Here is a 16,579-nt window from a genome sequence, read left to right as displayed (position 1 = left end):
AATGGAGTGTAGGGCATCGGGTAGGACCTCCTGCCAGCGGGTGGTTGGGAGATTTCTCGACCGCAGGGCCAGAAGGACAGCCTTCCACACGGTCGCGTTCTCCCTCTCTACCTGCCCGTTTCCCTGTGGGTTATAACTGGTCGTTCTGCTCGAGGCGATGCCTTTGCTGAGCAGATACTGACGCCGTTCATCGTTCATGAACGATGTACCCCGGTCGCTGTGGATATAAGCAGGGAAACTGAACAGGGTGAAGATGCTGTGCAGTGCCTTAATCACCGTGGCTGAGGTCATGTCGGTGCAGGGAATGGCGAATGGGAAATGGGAGAACTCATCGATCACGGTGAGGAAATAGGCATAACGGTTGGTGGATGGGAGGGGCCCCTTGAAGTCCACGCTCAGTCGCTCAAAGGGGCCCGAGGCCTTCACGAGCCGAACCTTGTCTGGCCGATAGAAGTGTGGTTTGCACTCCGCACAGACTTGGCAGGTCCTGACCATGGCCTTGACCTCCTTGGTTGAGTAAGGTAGGTTGCGGGACTTGATCAAATGGACGAGCCGGGTAACCCCCGGGTGGCAGAGGTCATTGTGGATGGCTTGCAGGCGGTCCTCCTGTGCGTTGGCGCATGTGCCGCGGGACAGGGCATCTGGGGGCTTGTTGAGCTCCCCTGGACGATACTTGATATCGTACGAGTAGGTGGAGAGTTCGATCCTCCACCTCAAAATTCTATCGTTTTTTATTTTGCCCCGTTGCGTGTTATCGAACATATAGGCGATCGACCGTTGGTCGGTGACGAGGGTAAACCTCCTACCGGCGAGGTAGTGTCTCCAGCACCGCACAGCCTCCACAATGGCTTGTGCCTCCTTTTCGACTGCAGAGTGTCGAACCTCGGAGGCGGTGAGGGTTCGGGAGAAGAACGCTACTGGTCTGCCTCCTTGATTGAGGGTAGCAGCCAGGGCGATGTCCGATGCATCGCTCTCTACCTGGAAAGGGATGGTTTCGTCCACCGCGTGCATGGCGGCCTTGATGATGTCAGCCTTGATGCGGTTGAAGGCCAATTGAGCCTCAGCCGAGAGGGGAAAAGTGGTGGTCTTTAGGAGTGGGCGGGCTTTGTCCGCATACTTGGGGACCCACTGGGCGTAATAGGAGAAAAGCCCCAAGCACCATTTGAGGGCCTTGAGGCTGCGGGGGAGAGGGAGTTCCTTAAGGGGGCGCATGCGGTCGGGGTCGGGACCTAGGACCCCGTCTTCCACGACATAGCCGAGGATGGCCAGCCAGGTGGTGTGGAAAACGCATTTGCCCTCATTATAGGTCAGGTTAAGGGCTCGGGCGGTCTGGAGGAACTTTTTGAGGTTAGCGTCATGGTCCTGCTGATCATGGCCGCAGATGGTGACATTGTCCAAGTACGGGTAGGTAGCCCGCAAACCGTACTGGTCCACCATTTGGTCCATCGCCCTTTGAAAGACGGAGACCCCATTTGTGACACCAAAGGGGACCCTGAGGAAGTGGAAGAGCCGGCCGGCTGCTTCGAAGGCAGTATAGGGGCGGTCTTTTGGTCGGATGGGGAGCTGGTGGTAGGCAGATTTGAGGTCGACCGTGGAAAAGACTCGGTATTGGGCGATGCGAGGAAGGGGGTACGCATCAAGCTGCGTGAATCGGTTTATGGTCTGGCTATAATCCACGATCATCCGTTTCTTCTCCCCGGACCGGACTACCACCACTTGCGCTCTCCAAGGGCTGTTGCTAGCCTCGATGACCCCCTCTCCCAGTAAACGCTGGACCTCTGACTTGATAAAAGCCATATCTTGGGCACTGTAGCGCCGGCTCCTGGTGGCGACGGGCTTACAGTCAGGAGTGAGGTTAGCGAATAGCGAGGGGGGTGCGAATTTCAGTGTCGCAAGGCAGCACACCGTGAGGGGGGGCAAGGGTCCGCCGAACTTCAGTGTCAGGCTTCGGTGGCTGCACTGGAATTCCAGTCCGAGCAGCAGGGTGGCACAGAGGTGAGGGAGGATATAAAATTTGAAACGGGTGTATTTGGCACCCTGGAACGAGAGATCCGCATTACAGTACCCCTTGATTTGTACCGAGTGGGACCCAGATGCGAGGGCTATGGTTTGGGATGCGGGATGGGTGCGTAGGGAGCAGCGCCTTACCGTTTCAGGGTGGATAAAGCTCTCCGTGCTCCCGGAGTCGAAGAGGCATGCAGTGTCGTGCCCGTTGACCTGGACCTGCATCGTGGAGTTCTGCAGGTGTTTTGGCCGAGTTTGATCGAGGGTGATCGCACCCAGTCGCGGGTAATCGGAGTCGTCAGCCGAGTCGGACTCGTAAAATGGCCGCTGCTGTCGGTTGCACGTGTCGGGTCGAGAAGATGGCCGCCGACCAGATGGCCGCTCCCATGATTCGCACGAGGCTGATGACGCGTCAGAAGAGGGCGTGTCGGGTCGGTGCGCAGCAGCATTGCGAGGCCTGCGGGCCTGAGAGCCTGATTTTCGGGCCGGCTGTTCTTTGTTTTTCTGGCCCCTGGGTATGGCCAAGCAGACCCTCGCAAAGTGCCCTTTCTTCCCGCAGTCGCTGCAGATCGCGGAGCGGGCTGGGCAGCGTGGGCGTGGGTGCTGGCCCTGCCCGCAGAAGTAGCATGGTGTGCCCCCATGGTGAGCGGGTCGCCGCGTGGCGCAGGCCTGTAATACGGTTGAGTCTGAGGAAGTCCGGGGGGGCTGGCAGAGTCCGCGGGGTACGTACCCAAGTTATGTCGGGCCACCTCCAGCGAGGAGGCGAGCGTTAGCGTCTCCTGGAGGTCTTTTGCCCCGTTTTCGAGCAGCCGCTGCCGGATGTAGGTCGAGTGGATGCCGGACACGAAAGCATCCCTGATGTGCAAGTTCATATGGACTTCCCCTGTCACATCCTGATGGTCACAGTCCCTGGCAAGCGCGGTGAGTTTTTCAACAAACTCGTCGAGCGATTTCCCCCGAGCGCTGCCGGCAGGTAGAGAGCAGATGCCGGGCGTGCACCTCATTGACAGGTTTGACAAACCGCTTGCGGAGCAACTCAATCGCTTCCTCATAAGTCGTCGCCTTTTCGAGCGTGGCGGAGATTCTGTGACTCACCCGGGCGTGGAGTAGACGCAGCTTGCGTGGCCCTAGGATGGGAATCTCTGCGGAGTCCAGGTAGGCCTCGAAGCACCGCAGCCAGTATTTAAAAATTTCCTTTGCCTCCGGCGTTCGTGCTTCCAGATTGAGCTTCTCTGGTTTTAGGCCTGCGTCCATCCTGAATCTAGTTTAGTCTAATAAATTGAGGTACCCTCAATAATGATGCTTCGAGATTAAACTGTAAAGAAGGCTTTATTAGACAAATAACTATACTACAGCTAGAGACGAGAGCTGACTGTTACACAGACCATGAGGCAGGCCTTTATGTATGGCTCCCAAATGGGCGGAGCCAGAGGCGGAGTCCCCAGGGTTCCAAGCCCGGTCTTAAAGGGGACATCACCTTACATGATGATAAGGCAGTAACCGTTCATCACACACTGTCTTAAGTCCAAAGGTTGTAGACTGGAATGGATATGGTGGAAAATCTGTTCAGCCATTACCATCAGATCTGGCTGGATCACTTAAAGTATTACAAGGTCTTATCTGTTAAAACTGCTTATTTTTTTCAAGGATTATCCTGGGATGCAAAGGGAGAGACCCACCCAGCTCTTTTTCTCTACTGCAAACAATCTCCTTATACCCCTCTCTCTGATCTCCTCTGTCCTCAAATCCAAAAAGTGTTAGAAGCTTGTGTATTTCTTTGTCATTAAGATTGAGACCATCCAATTGGTGCCTCTACCACTCATCTCCCATGTCCAGTTCACTAAAGCAAGCTTCCTCTAAGTCTCTCTCCTGCCATGGCCCTGAACTTGTTTCTTTCTCTAGCCTTTCACCTATCTTTCCCCTAAACCTTCTCTGAGTTCATCTTGCCCTTGAGACCCACCTCATACTCTCAACCTTATTCCCACCAAGTTACTGATCACTAACTTCCTGGCTCCCATGTTACTTGACACAGTTGTTAACAGTTTTATCTTGTTAAATTCAGTCCCCTTCTCATTCAAATCTGCTGTTAATACCCCTTTCCTAAAAAAAAAAGAACTGTTGACCCCTCTGTCCTTGCAAAGTACTGTCCCATCTCTTAAGCTACCTTCTAACTCCTCCCAAATTCATGCCCACCTTACTCAGAACTCCATGTTTAAATCCCTTCAATCTGATTTTCACCCTGTCACAGTACTGAAAGACTTATCAAAGTTATCAGTTCCATCTTATGTGACTGTGACAAAGACAAACTATTCTTCCTTGTCTTTCTGCACCTGCCTACATCCTTTGACACCATCCTCCTCCTACCTCTCCACTGTCACCTAGCTGGATGGGATTCGCCTGGCTTGATTCTTATCTATCTAATTGTATCCAGAATATCAACTGCAATAGTTTCCTTGTTCTCGCAAGGGTATCTGGAGTACCACAAGGATCTATCTTAACTCCCTCCTATTTCTCGTCTACAGCATCATTAAAACCGGATCATTTGCCACATTGAATGCTGCCAACAACCCAACTCAACCCTACCATCACCGTCTTGACCCCCTCCACCAACCCTAAGTTGTTGGTTGCTTGCCCAGAATGCAGTACTAGATGAGCAGAAATTTTCTTAAATGGGGCAGCACGGTGGCACAGTGGTTAGCACTGCTGCCTCACGACGCCGAGGTCCCAGGTTTGATCCCAGCTCTGGGTCACTGTCCATGTGGAGTTTGCACATTCTCACCGTGTCTGCATGGGTTTCATCCCCACAACCCAAAAGATGTGCAGGGTAGGTGGATTGGCCACGCTAAATTGCCTCTTAATTTGGAAAAAATGAATTGGATACTCTAAATTTATTTTAAAAAAAAGAAATTTCCCCAAATTATTTATTGGGATAACCCATAGCCATTGTCTTCTGTTCCTGCCACAAACACCACTCTCTATTCACTAACTCCATCCCTCTCTGGCGACTGTGACTGAATCAGACTGTTCACAATCTTGGTATCATATTTGACCCTGAAATAAACTTTCAAACACACATCCGCTACACCACCATGATCATCTATTTCCACCTCTATAGCATTACCTGACTCTGCACTTTCCTCAGCTTATCTGCTGCTGAAACCCTGATCCATATCTTTGTTACCTTTATGTCTGATTATTCCAGTGAAGACCTGGCCAATCTCCCATACTCTACCCTGTTAACTTGAAATCATCAAAAACTCTGCTGCCCATGCCCTACTTTGCACCAAATTGTGTTCACTCCTTGTGCTCACTAAACTATACTGGTTCCCAATTAAGCAATGCCTCAATTTCAAAATTTGTATTCTTGTTTTCAAATCCCTTCCTATCTCTATAATTGTTTCCAGCTCCACAAATCTCCTGAGATAGAATCATAGAATTTACAGTGCAGAAGGAGGACATTCAGCTTATCCAGTCTGCCCTGGCCCTTGGAAAGAGCACCCTACTCAAGCCCATGCTTCCATCCTATCCTCGTAACCTAGTAACCCGACCCAACCTTTTGGACATTAAGGGGCAATTTAGTATGGCCAATCCACCTAACCTGCACATCATTGGACTGTGTAATTCAGGCCTCTTGCACATTACCAACTTAAATTGCTCAACCATTGGGTCCTAGGTTCCTCGCACTGAAATTATGCTCCTACACCTCTCTGCCTCTCTATCTCACTTTCCTCCTTTAAGATATTCCTTAAAACCTATCACTTTAACCAAACATTTTGTCATCTGCCCTGATATCTGCTTATGTTGCTCAGTGCATTTTGTTATTATAATGCTTCTGTAAAGACTTTGGAACATTTTATTACAAAAAGACACAATATATGTTATTATTGGTCAGAAGTTTGTGATTTCAGGCTCCGCTCCAGACACTTCAACACATAATCTAGGCTGACAATCTCAATGCAGTACAAAGGGAATGTTGCACTTAGATGCCATCTTTCAGATGAGACATTAGGCCATGGACCCTTGAGGGGGATGTTTAAGAATCCACGGCAACAATCAAAGAAGAGCAGGGGAGTTCTCCCTGGTGTCCCTGCCAATATCCTTCCAAAAGAGCCACCAAGAGCGATTATCTGGTCATTTATTATTGCTGTTTGTGGGAACTTAGTGTGTAGAAATTGGCTAGACATTTCCTACATTACAATTGTGACTACACTTCAAAATTACTTTTTAAAAATAAATTTAGAGTACCCAATTCAGTTTTTCCAATTAAGGGGCAATTTAGCGTGGCCAATCCACCTACCCTGCACATCTTTGGGTTGTGGGGGTGAGACCCAAGCAATCATGGGGAGAATGTGCAAACTCCACACGGACAGTGACCCAGAGCTGGGATTGAACCTGGGACCTCGGCACCGTGATGCAGCAGTGCTAACCACTGCACCACCGTGCTGCCCTCTTCAAAATTACTTAATAGACTATGAAGCATTTTGGTACATCCTGAGGCTACGAAAGATAAATCCAAGTTTTTCTTTACTGAACTGCGTACTGTGTTTGCTGTGCAGTGATTAACAAGCTTGCAGGAAAGTACATGTTAAGAGTGTGAGAAGGGACAGTGAACTCATTGTGTTTCTATTTCTTAGTCTTCAGAAATTGAAATGGAAGCAAAAGTCCACCTATATGGGCACACTGCAGAAGTAACCAGCTTGTGCGTCTGCAAACCATACAGCATTCTGATCAGCGTCAGCAAGGATGGGTCCTGCATTATTTGGGATTTGAACAGGTACAAAAACATTTTTTTTAAACAGCTCCACCAAATCAATGAGTGAAATATTGGAATAGACAAATTTACATTCTGTCTGTTATGTTAACTGTGGCGTACACCCACATCACCATCGTCATACCTTCATACAAATAGAAAGAAAAAAGATGTTGCCTATAGTTAAATTTCCAAAAGGATAGGGCAACACGGTGACGCATGGTTAACATTGCTGCCTCACGGCGCCGAGGTCCCAGGTTCGATCCCGGCTCTGGGTCACTGTCTGTGTGGAGTTTGCACATTCTCCCTGTGTTTGCGTGGGTTTCCTCCGGGTGCTCTGGTTTCCTCCCACAGTCCAAAGATGTGCGGGTTAGGTGGATTGGCCATGATAAATTGTCCTTCGTGTCCAAAATTGCCCTTAGTGTTGGGTGGGGTTACTGGGTAATGGGGATAGGGTGGAGGTGTGGGCTTGGGTGGGTGCTCTTTCTAAGAGCCAGTGCAGACTCGATGGGCCATATGGCCTCCTTCTGCACTGTAAATTCTATGATTCTATGAATCTTACACACCTCAATTAAATCTCCCCTCAACCTCTTTAATTCAAAAGAAAATTACCCCGGCCTATCCACTATTTCCTCAGAGCTAAAATTCTCCATTCTTGGCAAAGGTCTTGTAAATCTTTATCCCCTCGCTCGTGTGGTCACGCCCTTGTAATGCGGTCAGCAGAACTCTACTCAGTACATGCTCTTCCCATCAGGAAATGGACTCCCAGTTTCCTGTGTGATAAGTAGGGATACTTCACCACAATTTTAATGCGAAACTTTGAAATGTCTACTATTGTAATTTTACTTGAACACCGCGAGATGTGTTTTAGTTATAACTGTTGAGAGCTCCTGTCAGTGTTTTCTTTATCCTGCAGATTGTGCTATGTTCAGAGTTTAACGGGACATAAAAATCCAGTGACAGCAGTTTCTACAAGTGAGACAACTGGTGATAGTGCGACAGTTTGTGATTCGGGTAAGCAGAACAGATTCTTCCCTGTTAGTCAGATTATGGCCACTCTAATATTTTTGACAGAGAGGAATGTTATGTGGCTTGTTGCCAGGCTAACTGTGGTCCATTTAAACCAGTTACCAAAAGGTTCTCGAGATTATCTAGGTGTGATTCTCCTTTCTGATTCCTTCCCCTCTATCCTTTTACTCAGTGACTCATCAAACCCATTCCATAAGAATTTCATGATGATGGTGTGACTACAGCACACTGTTGGTATATTGCAGAGATGACATTTCTCGGAAACTGGCTTTAATAAGAAAAAAGAGAAACCTTAAATACAAATTAAGTACTAAAAGTACAGAATAAATCAGAGGAAAGAATAATCGATTTAACTCGTGGTTGAAGCACTTTGTTTTCTCCCAGCAATCAGTATAGCTTTTCTAAATCTTGTAGTACCAGTGAACACAGCAGTTTGTTCTCTGTAACATGGATTACCCTAAAACATTACTCTGTGCACTTTTGTTTCAGTTGGTGGTGGCAGTGACTTAAGACTGTGGACTGTAAATGGAGATCTCAGTGGCCACGTGCATTGTCGAGAAATAATCTGCTCTATAGCTTTTTCCAATCAACCTGAAGGTGTATCTGTCAACGTTATTGCTGGAGGACTAGAAAATGGTGTCGTAAGGTCGGTAACATACTTATCTAATTGAGTTACAGTTGTCTGTACATGTGCATCAATTTCTACCTGGAAATAGAATGTCTTGGGTTAGGCACATAGTATTAGATTAATAAAAACTGAGAGTGTAGCTTACTCCACCTAAGTGAATACTCCAGGGCATTTTTGTAATATACCAAAGATCTAGCCTCTTCCTGTCACCCATTTCCATTCTAAATTCCTGTATTCACATTTGTTATGGGAATCGCGTATGTTGCACTGTAATTACATAAAGCCATTGGTCGTGAAACTGAGGGTGTAATTACAATGCGACAAGTTTGCGTTGCTAGCTTCCATGGTAAAGTTGAAATAGGAAATTAGAATTATGTGGAATATAATAACCTTTATTAGTGTCACAAGTAGGCTTACATTAACACTGCAATGAAGTTACTGTGAAAATCCCCTTGTTGCCACACTCCTGCATCTGTTCGGGTACACTGAGGGAGAATTCAGAATGTCCAATACAGCACAGAAATCGGCCATTTGATCAAAATGGCCTGTTGGTCCACACAAGCCTCCTCCCACCCCATCGTATCTAACCCTATCAGCCTAACTTTCTATTCACAGAATTGGTACAGTGCAGTCGGAGGCCTTTTTTTTTTTTTCTTTATCCGTTTAAGGGATATGGGCATCGTTGGCTGGGTCAGCATTTATTGCCCATTCCGGAGGGTATGTTGCTGTGGGATGGAGTCACATGTAGGCCAGAACAGGTAAGGATGGCAGATTTCCTTCCCTAAAAATCTTTAGTGAACCAGATGGGTTTTTACAACAATCGACAATGGTTTCATGGTCGTCATTAGACTTTTAATTCCAGATTTGTATTGAATTTAAATTCCACCAACTGCCATGGTGGGATTCGAACCCAGGTCCTCAGAGTATTACTCCGGGGTCTCTGGATTACTTGTACAGTGACAATACCACTACATCACTGCCTCTCCTTGTAGACATAGACATAGAATTTACAGTGCATAAGGAGGCCATTCGGCCCATCGAGTCTGCTCTGACCCTTGGAAAGAGCACCCCACTTAAGCTCACACCTCTGCCCCATACCCCAACAACCCCACCCAACCCCTTTGGACACTAAGGGCAATTTTGCATGGACAATTCACCTAACCTGCACGTCTTTGGACTGTGGGAGGAAACCAGAGCACCCAGAGAAAACCCATGCAGACACGAGGCAAACGTGCAGACGCCGCACAGACAGTGACCAAGCCAGGAATCGAACCTGGGACCCTGGAGCTGTGAAGCGACAGTGCTAACCATTGTGCTACCGTGCTGTCCATTGTGTTTGCATTGGCTCTCTGAACGAGCAACGCTCCATTCTCCTGCACGTCTTCCTTTTCAGATAATAGTGTGATTCAGCAGATATTTGTATGCTTTGATTAAATGCCGGCGCATATACGATGGGCCGAAAGGCCGCCTCCTGCTCCATAACAATTCTGTGAACCTCCTGAGGCAGAGCATTTCAGACACTAAACACGTCATGAAAATGTTTCATAGCATTGTTGCTTCTTTTAATTTTTTTTAATGAATTTGCAGTACCCAATTTTTTTTTTCCAATTAAGGGGCAATTTAGCATGGCCACTCCACATACTCTGCACATCTTTTTGGTTGGGGGGGGAGGGGGGGGAGACCCACGCAGATACGGAGAGAATGTGAAAACTCCACATGGACAGTAGCCCGGGGTCGAGATCAAACCCGGGTCCTCAGTGCCGTGAGGCAGCAGTGCTAATCACTGCGCCAGTGTGCTGCCCATGTTGCTTCTTTTACTAATTACTTTAAATCTGTTCCCTCTTGATCTTGATCAAGAGTGGGAACATCAAGAGTGGGGTTACAGGAATAGGGCTGGGAGACTGGGCCTAGGTAGGATGCTTTTTCCGAGAGTCGTTGCAGACTCTGGGCCAAATGGCCTCCTTCTGTACCATAGGGATTATGTGATGTTCTCCTTTCTCCTTACCTACTCTGTTTAGACACCTTATGATATTAAATACCTTTATCAAATGTCCTCTCAGCCTTCTTTTCATAAAAGAAAACAATCCTAATTTCTCTAATTTATCTTCATAACTGTTTCCTGAGAGGAGGAATTTCATTCTCATGAATCTTTTCTGCAATCCCTCTAATACCTTCACATCATTCCTAAAGTGCAGCGCCCAGAACTGGATGCAAAACTCCAGCTGAGGCCGAACTAGTGACTTATATAAGTTCAACATAACCTCCTTGCTCTTGTACTCTATGCTCCAAGATACTATATGCTTTATTTCTCACTCTCCCTGTCACCTTCAATGACAGCAGTGTAGGAAACCATTCACCCATCGATATGTGCTGGCTCTCTGCAAGAGCAATTCACCCAAGAACCACTCCGTAGGGCGGTACGGTGGCGCAGTGGGTTAGCCCTGCAGCCTCACGGCGCCGAGGTCCCAGGTTCGATCCCCGCTCTGGGTCACTGTCCGTCTGGAGTTTGCACATTCTCCCCGTGTTTGCGTGGGTTTCGCCCCCACAACCCAAAGATGTGCAGGCTAGGTGGATTGCCCTCGCTAAATTGCCCCTTAATTGGAAAAAATTAATTGGGTACTCTAAATTAAGAACCACTCTGTTGTCTTTTCATCAAAGTCCTGCAAATCTTTCCTCTTAAAATTATGATCCAATTCTCTTTTGAAAGCCATAATTGAATCTGCCTCCACCACACTTGACACTGCATTCCGGATCCAAACCACTCGCTCGTAAAAATGCTTTTCTTCAAGTTGCCATTGCTTGTTTTGCCAGCCAATTTAAATTGGTGGCCTCTGGTTTCAATCCTTCTGCTAATGGGAACATTTGCTCCCCATATATTCTGTCCAGACCCCATACCAGCCTCCCCGAACAGGCGCCGGAATGTGGCGACTAGGGGCTTTTCACAGTAACTTCATTTGAAGCCTACTTGTGACAATAAGCGATTTTTATTTCATGATTCTGAAGATTTCCATCAAATCTCCTCTCACTCAACCTCCTCTTTTCCACGGAGAACAGCCCCAACTTCCTCCAATCCATCTACTAGAGTCATTCTCAAGAATCTTTTCTGCACCCCCTGAAGTGTAATGCCCAGAACTGGATGAAGTACTCCAGCTGAGACTGAACTAGTTTTCTTTATTTATTAAATTATGGGATGTGAGTGTCGCTGGCCAGGCCAGCACATATTGCCCATCCTTAGTTGCCTTTGAGAATGTATGGTGAGGTACCTTCTTGAACCGCTGCAGTTCCTGTGATGTAGGTACACCCACTGTGCTATTAGGGAGGGAGTTCCAGAATTTTGACCAGACGACGGTGCAGGAACGGCAATATATTTTTAAGTCAGGATGGTGAATGACTTGGAGGGGGATCTATCTGCCGGAGCTTTCTCATATCCCCTCTTTGCTCTTCTAATTGTTTTTTTAAACTCCATCCTGCACTTTCTGTACTCCACTAATGCCTCCGTTGATTTGCTCCCCTTGTACTTGTTAAAGGTCTCTCTTTTCCTTCTCATTGTATACTGAATGTCTCTGGTCATCCATGGTTCTCTAGGTTTATTACTCCTTTCTGTTACCCTAGAGGGAACATGTTGGACCTGTACCCTCCCCATTCCTTTTTTCCACTGCTCTTCTGTAGATTTTTCCATAAGTAATTCTTTACAGTCTACCTTGGCCAGATCCTGCTTACTTTTACTAAAATCTGCTCTCTCCCAATCTACAACCTTTTTTTTGCAATTTGTCCATATCTTTGTTCAGAACAAACTTAAATTGTACCATGTTGTGGTCGCTATCACCAAAATGCTCCCCCACCAACACATCAACCACTTGTCCAGCTTCATTCCCCAGAATTAGGTCCAGCACTGCACCGTTCTTGTTGGACTCTCTACTTTTGAGCTAAAAGATTAAAGATTACTTTGTCTTTGTTAAAACGTGCACTGATTTCTTGTTTAACACTAATCAAATCGGTTAGGACTATTGCTATAATTGCTGATGGAGAAATTTGAAACAAGCACATTAATATTTGTTCACTACCTTTGCTTCGCTGATAGTCACATATCCTTTAGCTCATTTATATAACAGCTTTAATGCTTCAAATTCACTTACCTATGCACCCACTAAACAATTTTACTCAAACTAATGTGGGAAGTTGTTTCATGTCATGTTTTGAAAAAAAGACAAGTTAATCTTCTAACTGTTAAACATTTGTGTACCATTCAGGCTGTGGAGTACATGGGATCTGAAGCCTGTTCGGGAAATTACCTTCCCTAAGTCAAATCAGCCGATTGTCAGGTAAGATTGAGCAAAATATTGCCCACGGTGAAAAATCAATCAAAGCTGGTTCAGTATGAATTAATATGAAAACCCGTCTCGTGGACACATTGATCTGTATTGTGCAGCTTGGGTGGTACCTAATTCAGTGCTAATGTTGCCCAAGTGTGCCGTGTGTATCCAAATTACAACACATTCGAGGAATACATTTTTGGATGTGCAAAAAAAATACTAATCTCTGGTTGTGGCCAATAGATGAGCTTTGGGCTTCTAATTTTGACCTCTTTTATATCCCTGCTTTTAATTGTCCATCATTGACATCTGTGCCTTAAGCTGCTGAGGCCCTAAGTTCTGAAATCCACAACCCTGCCCTCTGCTCTCTTGCACTTCACTCGCCCTTTAAGTGGCACCTTAAAATCTACTTTGACCAAGTTTTTGGGCACTTGTACTAATATTTCCTTATGTGGCTTGGTGTCAAATTTTATTTGATAATGCTACTGTGAAGCACCTTTGGGTTTTCTCAATCAACTGTAACCAACTGAACAAGCTATAGAGAAGCAGTTGCTGTTGCATAAAAACCTGTCAAATTGATAAATAGCAACAGGGGGAGGTAAACTCTGCTGATCATTGACTGTTGGATTACTGGTTCGGTTGTTTTTCATTCACCCAGAACAGTCCGAAAATGATGCAGCAGAACTTAGAGCAAATGTGTATGAAATCTATTGCAAATTAGCACCCCAAAGTTTCTGTGGTGAGAAGAAGTTTCCATGTCAATATTTGTTGCATTTAATTTGTTTTTGCGGTAAGGTATTCGCTCTCCCATCACTTTCTTTTATCTCCTTGTTTCCTGCATTCTTCCACCTCGGAACACAGGGTGGAATATGGCCACCAGCCCTTCTCTAATACCACTCCTCAGTCATGTCAGAGTGGCTTGATGTGACTGATCTTTCATTTCTTTCTCTCAGTCCCAGTGAGGAAATGTGTGGCCTCCATTCAGTGCCTTTGGTCGTGTGGCAGGAAATTGTGGGCATGATCATGAATCCCCCCACACTGGCATCCTGATTTTCTCTCTGATTTTTGTGACTCTCCCCAATCCGCCAGTAATACAAGTGAGAATGTAGGTGACTTGCTTCCAGCTCTTCATCAGTCATATGCGTGTGGCGGATATTAACAAAATCTCAGGTTTTATTTTTTTCCCTTACTTGATTCTCCAAATTCACCGATAAATACAGCAAAGCATTCTGGCGCAGTTACCAGTCTGGGAATGATAGCTGCAATTTGGGTACCAGGCTATATCATGCTTCCATCGTTTGGCATCTGCCTGTCTGACGCATGTGCCCATGAGATGGCAATTCAATGCATGGATACACACAAACTTGGATCTGTTTCCCAACAGCTAGAAACTTAAATACTCCGGGTACGAAGAGGAAATCCTTACTCTCTATAAAAATAAACTTGCATTTATATGACAACTCTCATGCTTTACAGCCAATAAAGTACTTCTGAAGAGTAGTCTTCATTGTAATGTAGAAATTGTGGCAACCAATTTTCATACAGCAAGCTTCCATGAACAGCAAAATGATCATCAAAGTATTGGTTTTAATGAAGGCAAATATTGTACAGAACACCAAGGAAAATTCTACTGCCCTACTTTGAATGCCACCTTTGACACTGCAGCACTTATTCAGTGCTGCATTTAAATGCTAGCTTAGAATATGTGCACTAGTCTCTGGAGTTGGGTTTGAACCTATGATCTCCTGAGTCAGGCAAGACAAATACCTGCTGAGGCAGTTAACATTGTTAAACACTTACACTAAGGTCCAGTAGGTTTAAAAATACCCAGAACATTTAAAGTGCATGAATACTTTCTAAACTAAGTTTGTAAACTGAAATTAAGATCTGTGCATAGTAAAAACTATGCAGTTTGAATCTCCTTCCTCCAGGGAACCTCCCTTAATTATTTATAAACAAACCCTGACAGTTGCAATGCAAAATTATTATACTCCAGTGAAAAACTTGCTGTGTAAAAATTACAGGTGAACAGCCAAGTTATTGTGGAAGCAGACTCCAGCAAGGAATCATTATTCTTCTGGAGAGGGAAATATTATCAGCAAAGGGTAGTTGTAATTTTCACCATGTTGAAGATTAGCTTCCATGTGGCACATTTTTGATTATAGTGCTTTTGACTTTAATGGTTATATTCTCTCTTGTATCCAACAGTCTCACATTTTCCTGTGATGGCCATCACCTCTACACAGCAAACAGCGAGGGCACCGTGATAGCCTGGTGTCGTAAGGACCAACAGCGGATGAAGCTCCCCATGTTTTATTCCTTCCTAAGCAGTTATGCTGCTGGATGAAGACTAATCCTGTGACTAATTTGTACCAATCACTGTGCACATTTAGAACCTTCAGTGCTCTCGTGGGTGGGGGGAGCAAAGATAGGGGAAATTGTGGTCCCCTCTCAGTTGTAAATATTCTAAATGCAAAAGATGCCCACGAAAGGAACGGGGGATTTTCCCCAACCAGCAGAACAAGATGGAATATGGAAACAGATCAACGGAGCAGTTTTCATTGTTGCAATCTGCTACCTCCTGCCCATGGTGGGAATCCTTGACTTTTACATATGCAGTCCTTCAAAGTACTACCAGTTCCAAACTGGCAAACTTAAAACTCAGTTGCACCAATTTTAATTTGATGTAAATTATGCAATGTGTCTGGTTGGTAACTTTACAGAGTGCAATATTTTCTACTTCTGATCGACATCAAGTTTTGCATACAATGCGCATGAGACCAAACAGGTTATGAGGTACAAGAATAACAGAACCAGTTACATAAAGGAGCATGGAATTATGATATAAAAGCACCTTAAAACCAATGTTTGTGCACGCAGCATTTATCTACGACTGCCTTGAATGTTTAAGTTCATCTTTGCAAGTGCTGCCATTTCTCATACTTCTTCCGTCGTCTTAATAATTCGAAATGATGCAGATTGTTCCTTCCCCATCACTTTTTATTATTAATATTGAGAAGACCCCAAATTGAGCAAGAAAGATTAATTTGGCCAATGCTTAAAGATTGCATGAAAAGATATATAGTGTCTCAAATGAATGGATATAAGAGTTTCTACACATAAAATTATGTTGAATTTATTGAAGATAAATGCTGGGGTCAATTAGTTTTGTTGTGGTTAAGCTGTTACCCACTTGTGTTAAATATATGACTATTTATTTAACTGGAGGGCCAACTTTAAGACTGCCACTTTCCCTCTGAAAGTTGTCTTTTGATTATTGTTCTTAATCATATTTAAAAATAAAGAATTGAAAAATGTGTATTTTGCAAGTATTTTGGAAGAAGGAGCTAGTTTATCAATTGTTTTGCTGATATTTAAAACTTTAGCGAACATTAATTTAAAATTTCATGAAACCAGTGTTCCTCAGACTTTGAAAGTGAGCATTTGCTGTCTTTTGTACTTCTATTCCTTATATATCTGTACAAAGTATTTGTGATGAATATTTGAACATTAAATTAACTATAATCTGAGAAATCTTTCTGTTCTTGACCCTTTTATTCTTTTCCTTTACTTTGCTGATATTTAAAATTTTGGCTAACATGAAGTTAATTTTAAAATTCAGGAAACGATTGCACATTAGACTTTGAAATTTATAATTTCTCATCTATATGCTGCCCCTCAATGACATCTGATCTCGTTGAGAATATTTTGATGGTATTTGGGTGGGCATTAGAGAAGGAGAATTTTAAATGAGGTAAGAGGGGTGGAACAAAGTGAGATGCCCACTGAAGGAGAAATGGCAGAGGGGCATGGGGATAAACCAAGGTGTGATATGGTGATGGGAGCCATAACGTG

The 16,579-nt window shown here is 45.1% G+C and overlaps 1 protein-coding gene across 3 annotated transcripts in view; it reads left to right on the top strand.

Moving 5' to 3' along the window:
- lyst (lysosomal trafficking regulator) overlaps positions 1-16,258 on the top strand; it is a 482,598-nt gene extending 466,340 nt beyond the window's left edge. For all 3 annotated transcript variants that reach the window (XM_072498518.1, XM_072498516.1, XM_072498517.1), the window contains 5 exons: positions 6,639-6,778; positions 7,671-7,768; positions 8,273-8,429; positions 12,662-12,733; positions 14,933-16,258. In XM_072498518.1, coding sequence (XP_072354619.1) covers positions 6,639-6,778; positions 7,671-7,768; positions 8,273-8,429; positions 12,662-12,733; positions 14,933-15,071 — 606 coding nt within the window. In that variant the 3' untranslated portion in view covers positions 15,072-16,258. The remainder of the gene's footprint in view (positions 1-6,638; positions 6,779-7,670; positions 7,769-8,272; positions 8,430-12,661; positions 12,734-14,932) is intronic.
- The last annotated feature ends 321 nt before the right edge of the window (positions 16,259-16,579 follow it).

The sequence above is a fragment of the Scyliorhinus torazame genome, chromosome 4, assembly GCF_047496885.1.
Source record: "Scyliorhinus torazame isolate Kashiwa2021f chromosome 4, sScyTor2.1, whole genome shotgun sequence".
NCBI lineage: Eukaryota > Metazoa > Chordata > Chondrichthyes > Carcharhiniformes > Scyliorhinidae > Scyliorhinus > Scyliorhinus torazame.
The sequence above is the reverse complement of the archived record's forward strand: the minus strand, read 5'-3'. Positions and strand labels throughout refer to the sequence as shown.